Source organism: Aulonocara sp. 'chitande type north' Nkhata Bay, linkage group LG20, assembly GCF_057382095.1.
Source record: "Aulonocara sp. 'chitande type north' Nkhata Bay isolate Kocher_YH1m ecotype deep benthic linkage group LG20, A_spYH_male_GT1.1, whole genome shotgun sequence".
Lineage (NCBI taxonomy): Eukaryota > Metazoa > Chordata > Actinopteri > Cichliformes > Cichlidae > Aulonocara > Aulonocara sp. 'chitande type north' Nkhata Bay.
In genome coordinates this window covers 29603706-29613952 of record NC_141363.1, presented here as the reverse complement: position 1 = coordinate 29613952, position 10247 = coordinate 29603706, and the positions used below count along the sequence as shown (strand labels likewise).

General features: G+C 38.5%; 1 protein-coding gene across 1 annotated transcript; it reads right to left on the bottom strand.

Annotated features, from left to right (window-relative positions):
- Positions 1-81: 81 nt before the first annotated feature.
- rab5if (RAB5 interacting factor) lies at positions 82-6589 on the bottom strand. The gene is made up of 4 exons (XM_086278102.1): positions 6267-6589; positions 5089-5192; positions 4839-4968; positions 82-1559 (listed from the first exon to the last, which is right to left on the bottom strand). The coding sequence occupies exons 1-4, from the start codon at positions 6372-6374 to the stop codon at positions 1518-1520; spliced, it is 384 nt and encodes a 127-aa protein (XP_086134228.1). The 5' UTR covers positions 6375-6589; the 3' UTR covers positions 82-1517.
- Between the last annotated feature and the right edge of the window lie 3658 nt (positions 6590-10247).

Sequence of the window (10247 nt, the reverse complement as noted above, 5' to 3'; positions counted from 1 at the left end):
CACTCACAAATATTCTTCCAATGACAGTTTCAGTTTTCATTCAATCACTTTTTAAATTTAGATTCAATAAACAAGAGACCACCTCTTTGAAAATGGAGGCCAAATAAAGCCCATGTTTAATGATTCCCAAAATTTTGATCAGAAAATACAAACCTTTCAAACACCAGCTGCATATCTAATATAACAGTACCATTGCATTAACTTTGCATGAACTGCTTTTTTTTTTTTTTTGAAGTTCTTCATGATAAAATACTGAAAAATGTTTAATCAAACAAGGCATAAATACAAATAAATCTGCATAATACAAGCTGGATTTAAGAAAGGGGACAATGCAGACATTTTACAGACAAGTTTAAATTAATTTCAACACAAGAACTAAGACTTTCTCATACGTAGCTTCCAGATCAAAGACATTAAATTAAAATAATTCTAACAGATCAGGTTTGACTTAAATCTGTTAATTGCATATGACCACAACATGCAAGTTTCCTCACTTTTTCCACTGAGGAACATGTATGGAGAGATAAATTTGATAGTTATCTGTTCCTGCAGCACATTGACACTAGTGACACTGAGATAGGATATTAGCCAATACACGCTCTTACAACCAGCATTTATTTCAATATTAAAAGTTAGACTCCAGCTACAATTTTCACATTCGTTAAATTTGACAGCAGATCTTTAGAAATACTAAGAAATTGAAGGTTTATATCCACTTGAGGGGGGGGGTGGAGTTCTATTTCACAAGAAAACATAACTCCAGCCTTCAAAATACAGACATACATATACTGTAGCTGGTAACCATAACAGTAAGCTGTAATATGCTGTACTTTAAGGCAGCTAAGATCTTAAAAAAAAAAAAAGAAAGAGACAAATATACATAAGGTAGATTGGGGGATTAACAGTGAAGCCACAGATTGAATCTTTTACTAGTACTTCTGTTCATCCGGTATGGTGGATTTTTGTCCCTGAAATAAAAGGAGACATTTAACATTCAACCGTGGACTGATTGAACCCTCTCGACTAAATGATGACACGCTGTTTTTACTGTCCTGCACCTGTCACCTGACTGGCCAGCCCGTGAGCAATAACCCGCGAGAACAGTGGCCATGCTCGCTATTCGTTTCCGCTTCACCCCGAAATCGATGTTCATGTCGCTCATCAAGCTACTGTTTATAAAAATTTATACCGATTCAACCAAATGGTTTCCTGTGCCTTTAGTGTTTTAACAGACAAGTGTTGAAGGAAATGAATGAATCAAATATGCCTTCAATAGAAACTCAAAGAAAAAAAAAAAAAAAAAAAAAAAAAAAAAAAAAAAAAAAAGACAGTATTTGAACATTTTCATTGCGGTGTTCTTCCTGGATCTTCCAAAGACAATTCCCATGATGCACTGCACACTGAGAAGCCATACTTTATGTAGTAGCACTGATAATCCCATACCACTGAGTTCTTGTATCTTGACAATTTACTTTAGCAGAAATGTTCAATGTTTTTAGTGTCTTACAGATTCCTCCTCAGTCAAAATGTAGAGCTGTGTAAAAGATTATCCACACCACCTGATCAAGAGAGAGAGAAAAAGATGTGATTACACTGACAATCAAAGCGTGGGCCTCAGACCTGACAAATTTCAAACTGAGCTGAAGAAAACCATCAGATAGCCTTAAAAACACTGATGTAATACAGAACTTTTGGTACCTTCACACTGTATCATATTCATCTCTCACAAGAACATGTATTTATGTTGTAAGGTAGACCCTACAATAATACAGAGAAAAACCCAGCAATCACATGACCCCCTATGAGCAAGCACTTTGGCAACAAACCAAAATTTTCTGGTAATGGTTCTCAGCACATATGCTCTCTTTTTTTCCAAAACAAACTTCCTGCTGGGCTGTGAAGCTTAATACACAGAATTAAAACATAACCATCACAAATTTGGATTGAATTTTAACAGAAACTTGCTATTTGTAAACACGTTTGGATTTACTGCATATCTGGGGGAATATCACAATGAAGTTGGATGAGAATCTTTGTTTCCATATTGAAACTATTATATTTGTGATGCAGTCACCTGATTTGGACCATTTGAAAGAATGTCATGTGCTTGGCATATGAGAAACTATAAATAGCACATCATTGCCCTGCCTGCAAAACTGTGGTTTCTACACACACGTATGAATCTGCTGTCAGATGTCGGACAGGCAAATATTTTAGAGAATTCAAACAACCATCAACATCAAGCTACACTGCTGAGTGTCTGTACTCAGAGCCACAGTGCCAGATATTTAATCTAAAAAGGACCTAGTTCAATGAGGTGGTATTTTTTCTTTGTTTGTTTGGGGTTTTTGCTCTTCAAAAACAGAAAAAACATCTACAAAACCACCTTAACTACATCTCACAATGCATTTAGAGAAAAAAAAACAAAAAAAACCCATTCCTATTAAGGAGCACATATTTCCCTGGATTTTCTTCCTTGGCATTTGGAAGGTTTTTGTTTGTTTGTTTTTATTTGATCAACTAACATGTCAGAGAGTAGGGTGAAAATTAATATCAAATACTATAAGAAGAAAACAATTAAAAAGCTTTAGACAAAGAGCTGAAATTTGATGGATCACAAAAATCTGTAAATGAAATAAAAACTCAGGGGAGGGGGGGGGGGGGGGGGAAGGGGGAGGAAAAAAAGAGAATATGGAGGTTTAAGGTGACGGTGTTTTTGGTAGTAGCAGTTTAACATCTGGTCCTCATCTAAAAATCAACCAACTGTAAACTTTTAAAGTTTCACTGCATTTCACTCAGAGGTTTCCTTTCTCCTGGGCAGTCTAGAATTGAAAAAGTACTTCTGTGTGTTCATCTGTGTTTGAGAAGCAATAAACTAAAAAGAATTTAACATAATTATGTGTAGTAGCAAAAATCCACCCTACAGGCCTGTGGAAAAAGCCTGTCGCCTTCCTCGTGTATAAAAACACACATGTTCATTTATGATGTTTTAAATTAGAATAAATATAACAAAATATTATTTTTATTAGGGCTGCTCGATTATGGCAAAAATGATAATCACGATTATTTTCACTGAAATTGAGATCACGATTATTTGACGATATTTATTTAACCCTTTAAGACCTACCATAGAACCAAGTCCACCAGAGCTTATATTATTTTTTTTACATGCTGTAGTGCCATTTGTGGGAGCATTTCAAGTTGCTATACATCAATACAACTGTTATAGCCCATATTTTAATAATATGTATGCATTAAGTCCATAGTAATTACATAAATTGCAAAAAAGTGCAATAAACTACAAAAAAAAATTGAAAATCGTTTTTGTTTTGTTTACATATATTTCTACTTGGAGAAATTTAAGAGGTTTATCCCTCAAAACTTTAAATACAATAAAGTTGCAAAAAATAGTTTCCCACCACAGGAAATTTATTTTGAGTGTCTTCATAGTTTTATTTTGGAGATACAGCAATTTTTATATACTGCAGGAAAAACAAAAAACAATCCTATGATGCAAATTTGCAAAGAAAACAGCACGTGCATCATTTCAATGTGGGAAGTGTTACGAACAGCTGATCGGATCGGCAAAGCGTGTTTCTGGAATATTATGTTTTTGTTCCTGCAAGCGCTTTTTATGCAATTTTTGCAAAGCTATATGTGGAACGAAACCGTGACCGAGGACAAGCTGATGGCATAAGATGTAAGTACAACTCCTCCGGTTTCATATGCAAAACAAATTATTGCGCTAGCTTACACGGTTCAGGTTCTACAGGGATTTAACAATAGTTACGCAAAACGGAGCGTGCTGCTCTGACCGGCTTTAAAGGGTTAACAATGACTTTAAAAAAATAATATAAAATAGTGTGCAACACCACTGAAGTTTTTTTTTTTTTTTTTTTTTTAAACTCTCTTTTCAACCAACGGCAGTCACTCTCCAAATATCTTCTGCTTAGCTTTCCGAGCTTCCCTCGGGTCCTCTTAATCAGCGGTCTCCAACCTTTTTTGCGCCACGGACCGGTTTATGCCCGACAATATTTTCACAGACCGGCCTTTAAGGTGTCGCGGCTAAATGAGGGAGGGGCTAATAATCGGCTCAGTCATTTTTAATGATCGTTGAAAGCCCAGATCGTAATCGTGATTAAAATTCAATTAATTGAGCAGCCCTAATTTTTATTATATTTATCATATCACTGTTTATAGCAAGATGACAAAGAACATCAAACTATTCACTAATGAATACATATTTATTGCTCGTCTTTGCAAGCTACATATTAATCATATAAGATAAAGTCATTAACTGCAGGCACTGTTAGTGTAATTGCTTGATGAACACTTATTTACAATAATGCATTTCAACAAATTCCAGCGACACCAAAGTGCCACTGCACTAAAGATTTAATCTTTCATCCTATTTGTAACAGTTTTGCATTTTAGTGTTACGTTCATTGGGAATGGAAGAAACACAAAAAAATTTTCAAAGATCAATAAAAACGGCACGAAAAGCCCAGACAGTGGATGCTTTTCATTGCTTTTAACACTCCGTTTCACTTCAGCTCTTTGTATGTTTGAATTTCATGAATTTCTGTGGCTGGCTGACGGATCAACAGCAGCACATACTTTGTACACTGCCTCCACTGACACAGCTCTCTAGAGGTAAATGGGCCATCCTTGAACTGCTAACATACTACAAATGTGCTACCCTTGCTTAACCCAATGTGACATCTAACATGAATTTACATGCATGTACACCAGGAACCAAAATAGCCTATTTTGAAAGTCTAAGAAGTTTTGTTATACTTCAACAGTTTATACATTTTGAAAGACATTACTAAACCCACCAGAAACAGGGCAAAAGATGTCATGAAGCCTTCTTTGGTGAGTTCCCACGTGCCCCCATACTCTTCCTCATCGATCTGCTGAAAGCTGCTGAAGTATACATACAGGACGCCAGCATTGATAATGCAGAATCTAAAAAGCGCACACAAACACACAAAGATGTTAGCTTTTCAGTGTTTCCTTTGGTACAACAGGATATGTAAAGGGTCAGTGAAAGATGTAAGGTTTAGACAAGCTGTACACAATACTTACATGGCTATTCCCAGAAACCCTTTTAGTGGTGCTACACCCCACATCACACCAAGGACAATTGCAATAATTTGTCGGAGCCAATAAATCACATCTAAGAACTCGTCCTGTGGAATAAAACAAACATTTTATTTAACAGGTCCTAAAACAGCAAAACAGCCCAAGACCATCACACCACCACCACCATGTTTGACTGTTGGTATGATGTTTATAAGAAATGCCCTGTCAGTTTTATGCCAGTTGTAACAGATTTTGTGGGGAAAAAGAAAAAAAAAAATCAACTTTTGTCTAATCAGTTCAGAGAATATTTTCCCACAAGTCATGAAGATCATCACGATGCTTTCTGGCAGATGTGAGACAAGCCTTTGTGTTCTTTTTAATCAGCAGCTCTCCAATAGATGCAATTTTTGACCAGTCTTTTGTTGCGGAATCATGAACATTGTGCTTAACTGAGGCAAGCGAGGCCAGAAGCTCTTTAGATGTTGTTCTGGGTTCTTTTGTGTCCACCTGGATGAGTCGACAAAGCACTCTTGGAATAGTTGCGTCCGGCACTCCTGGGAAAGCTCACCACTGGGCCACCACAGGTTCTCTCCATTTGTGGATAACGGCTCTCACTGTGGTCCACTGGCATCCCGAAGCCTTATAAATGGCTTTGTAAACCTTTCCAGACTGTCAAGATTCTTATTAGGTATGTAGCCGGGGGGGGGGGGATTATTTTTTCCACTTTAATAAATGAACTCATCTTTTAAAACCTGCATTTTGTATTTACTCGGGTTACCTTTGTCTATACAGCACTGTATGTTGACATACTCAGCTACATGTTCTGCATCCAGTACTGAGTATACCACTAAAATAAATACATTTTAGTGGTATAAATAAATTCTCTTATAGGGGCATGTCAGTGATATTATCGACCAACCAATATATCAGTCAGACTTTGAAAGGCTTACAATATTTATTAGGCAATGAAATTCGTTATGAATAACCACAAACAAGAGCAATATCTGAAAGTAGGGCTAAATCACCAAGACGATTAACTCTACTCCCTTTAGATCTGACAGCTAGCCCAGATTAATCCTTCGCAGCCATACCTCCATGACTGCCACATTACACGCTTTCACAACTTTGAGGCGACTAACAACAAGAGCACTAACATAACAAAAAAGGACAAACTGACTGACCTTCTCTTCCCAAACAGCGTTACTGTTGAAGGCTTTGCTCCATGTGGACTGCTTTACACCTCCATTCACTAGATGACTTTCTTCTTTCCGCTTTGAAATGCTCGTCATTCTTTGCGCTTTCTTTCAGCGACACACGTGGAAAAGTTACACTCCAAGCTCGGTGACACCTACAGGTAGATTTCACTATTCTTCTCCGACCGGAGGCAGAAAGTGCTGGGAAATATTTGAAGGTATTAAGAAAATCTACGCTTCGCTGAGCTGACAGGTTTCAGAAGCTAACCGTAAAAGGGAGTCTGAGCATGCGTAATATCGTTTGAACCCAGCCAGCGACGGCCAATCAGAGAGTGCGACGTTTCTGCGCCGCTATTCCTCAGAATCGCTATAAATTCCACAGCGACCTCTGATGGTGAAACTCAGAAACTGACACATATATTGGCATCTATTATATTTAGTCAGCTTCTCCATTTCTATTACAGTTAAATCTGCCATCTATATTGATAAGCTATCCAGAACTGTATATGTAATTATCTTATTATTACCTTTTGTTTATCCAAGTAAAAGTCTCACTGATTAGACGTTGGAGCACAAGAAGTATTAACTAACTTAAGCTATTATTCTGGGCTGATTCTTTCAACCATTTATTTATTATCTCCTTTGGTTTTTGAGATCTGGTTTTAGTGACTTGGTTTAGTCATTTTTATTTTCAAAGTAAATCAGAAAAGAAATCTAAATGGTAAATGGCCTGTATTTGTATAGCACTTTACTTAGTCCCTAAGGACCCCAAAGCGCTTTACACTACATTCAGTCATTCACACACTGGTGATGGCAAGCTCCATTGTAGCCACAGCTGCCTTGGGGCGCACTGACAGAGGCGAGGCTGCTGGACACTGGCGCCACCGGGCCCTCTGACCACCACCAGTAGGCAACAGGTGAAGTGTCGGAGCTGGGCGACCAGCAACCTTCCGATTACAAGATGAACTGCCAACTCTTGAGTCACGATCACCCCAGAGAGATTATAGTCCTCGTCTGACCTGGGAAAGCCTTGGAAGCCACCAGGAGGAATGGAAAATTGTAGCTGGAATACCCTGTGTAGGATACTTCAGATACGCAGAAGAAAATGGGTGGATGGATCTTTGAAACTGCAGAAGTACCCCCAGAGTACAAATACGCCTCCTTGAAAATCACTGTTGTAATGTTGACAAAAAGTCAAAAAATTCAGAGTATATAAATTACTGGCATGCAGCTATGAAGACCAAAAAGGTGTATTTTTATGTAAGCTGCATAAAAAAGGTTCCATGGTTATTTTCTTTAATCCTATGATTATTCAGAGATCTCCACATCAGAGACTTCCACAAATAGCACATGTTAGCTCATGGAGCGGCACCTAATGACTAATCAACTGATCTGTTGATCTCAATAAGCCAACCTTTCATTTGGTCTGTGAGACCGCTGCTTTTTCTTGTTTGCTGAAGAACTGTGGCAGCTCTGAAGTATATTGCAAAACTAAGGGATAGTAATAAGGACAGTGTTCTGCATGTCTTGTGGTGAGAAAACATCAAAAGCGCTTCAGTGGATGTGAGCATGTATAAAAACAGAGAAAGGTGTTTCCCTGCATGCTGTGTCAGGACTTCTCCAAGGTATCAAAATAATTACAAGAGGGGGTTTTTGGTCTTTTTTTTTCATGTGAAATCCTGGATTTTTTTCTTCTCTAGCACCAGCTTGTTATATAAATAATACATCATAAAAAATGGTCATTAAATAAAAAGTTTGGGATCTATAGTTATATATAGCCTATGCAGAGATTACCACAAGCAAGCTGCAAGATTTATATGTTTTGATTAAAAAATGAAATCACAGAAATAATGTGTGACTTAACGAGCTTGCAAAGAAAAGCGTCTGGACTTCTTTAGTTCTCCTGTGCATAAAGAAGTCCAGACGCTTTTCTTTGCAAGCTCCTTTGACTACGATGACCTGGATGACTGAGAACCTTCACAGACGTGTGACTTAACTGTAATAACTGATGTAATATGAGTTTTTTAGCTGACAAATTGATGAATGGATGCTTGCTTACTTCTCTCACTGGCTGCTCTGACAGTCATAGAGGTACTTCTCTATACTGTCCAGCAGAGGGCTTCATTTGTTTTGATTGAGCTTCACCCCATTGAGTTCAAGTCATATCTCATAGCAACCCCAACGTATACCATGATAACTACAGTAATCGTGATTGTTTAACCTAAACTGACTTATTCGATTAATAAATTAATCAGTGTAAAATAGTTTATTCCTCTTCTTGTTCTTTTGGCTGCTCCTTTTGCCTGCATTTCACCCTATCTCTACCGTCCTTAGGCAACACCCACACATCTTTGTGGTCTTACTCTTTTCTTCGAGCCTGGAACTCCACATCCTGCATCCTATATCCACTCTTTCTAATCAGGAAATGTCCAAGCCTTCTCCAACTTTGTCTCCGAACAGCTCAACCTGAGCTGTCCCTCTGACATATTCATCATGTCCAACCCCATTCCCTTCTCACCCCCACCTCCATCTCTTCTTCCTGCCTTGTTGTCAGTGCCACTATCTTCAAACCTACACCAAAGCAGGTCTCACTAACATACTATAAACCTTCTCTTTCACTCTTGCTGCAAACCTTCTGTCACAAATCACCCCTAGTCTTGTCTCCACCCACTCCACCCTGCCTGCACTCTCTTCTTCACCTCTCCTGTGCACTGTGTATTAGTTTGGGTGGTTGTATTTAAACTCCTTCACTTTCACTACCTCTGATCCTTGCATCATTACTGTTACACCCACCTTTATCTCATTAGCACAAGTATTCTATCTTGTTTGAATTTCATTCCTCTTTTTTCCAGAGCATACCTCCACCTCTCCAGGCTCTCCTCCACCTGCTCCTTACTCTCGCTACAGATCACAATGTTGTCTGTGAACATTATAGCAGTGTCTCACTGTCCCCATACGTGTGCTGCACCATCCTCACGTATTTCTCAGCCAGTTCTGACTCCCTCATTCAGTACCACAGCCCCTCTCTCAGCACCCTATCTTATGTTTTGTCTACATCCACAAAGGTGGTGCAGCTCCTTCTGACTTTCTCTGTACTTCCCCATCAGCACTCTCAAAGCAAGCATTGTACCTGTGGAGCTCTTTCTCAGAATGAAACCATACTGCTGCTCACTGATCACCTTCTTAACCTAGCTTCAGCAACTCTTTACCATTTCTTCATGTTGTGGCTCATCAGCTCTGTAGTTACTACAGCTCTGCACATCACCCTTATTCTCGAAAATCTGTCTCATCACACGTCTTCTCATGCACTCCGGCATCCTCTCACACTCCAAGATTGTGTTAAACAATGTGGTCAACAAGTGCACTGCCCTCTCTCCTAAACATCTCCTCTATACGTATGTCAGCTGAACAACTAATGTAGTCACTGCAAATAAAGCAGTTTGGCAAAATAATTGATTAATGTGTCTGACTAGTGACTCCAATATATTATTAATGGGTCTCTAATGTTAGCTACAGTTTATTTGTTGCACTATTGAAAACCATTAAGAGAATTTCACTTTGACTCTTTTAAGTTGACCCACTGAGCAGTGACTCATTCAGAAAGATGTGGGGGATGTGACATCGTGTTTAATTTGAAGCTTACTGAACATACATATAACAAACAGGGCCCAATGGAAAATCAGTAACACTAGAATACTATATGATGTGTTTTATCTGCTTTATCAGCTACAAATGAGTTTACACGAATGTCTTTAAAGTGATGCTCCCATGCAGCTGCTTTTTGCCGACTGGCTTTGCACTGTGGTCCATTTTGTGAGCATTTCTGACTTTGCTGGGTTTTGGTTGTCTTTCTACTTTAGTCAGTTTAGGGATTTGTGATGCGAGTTCACCAACGTGCATGGAAAGCTCTCAGGTTTAACAAAATACCCGTTACAATGCAACAGGCAGCAAAACTAAATTCTTTTAAAG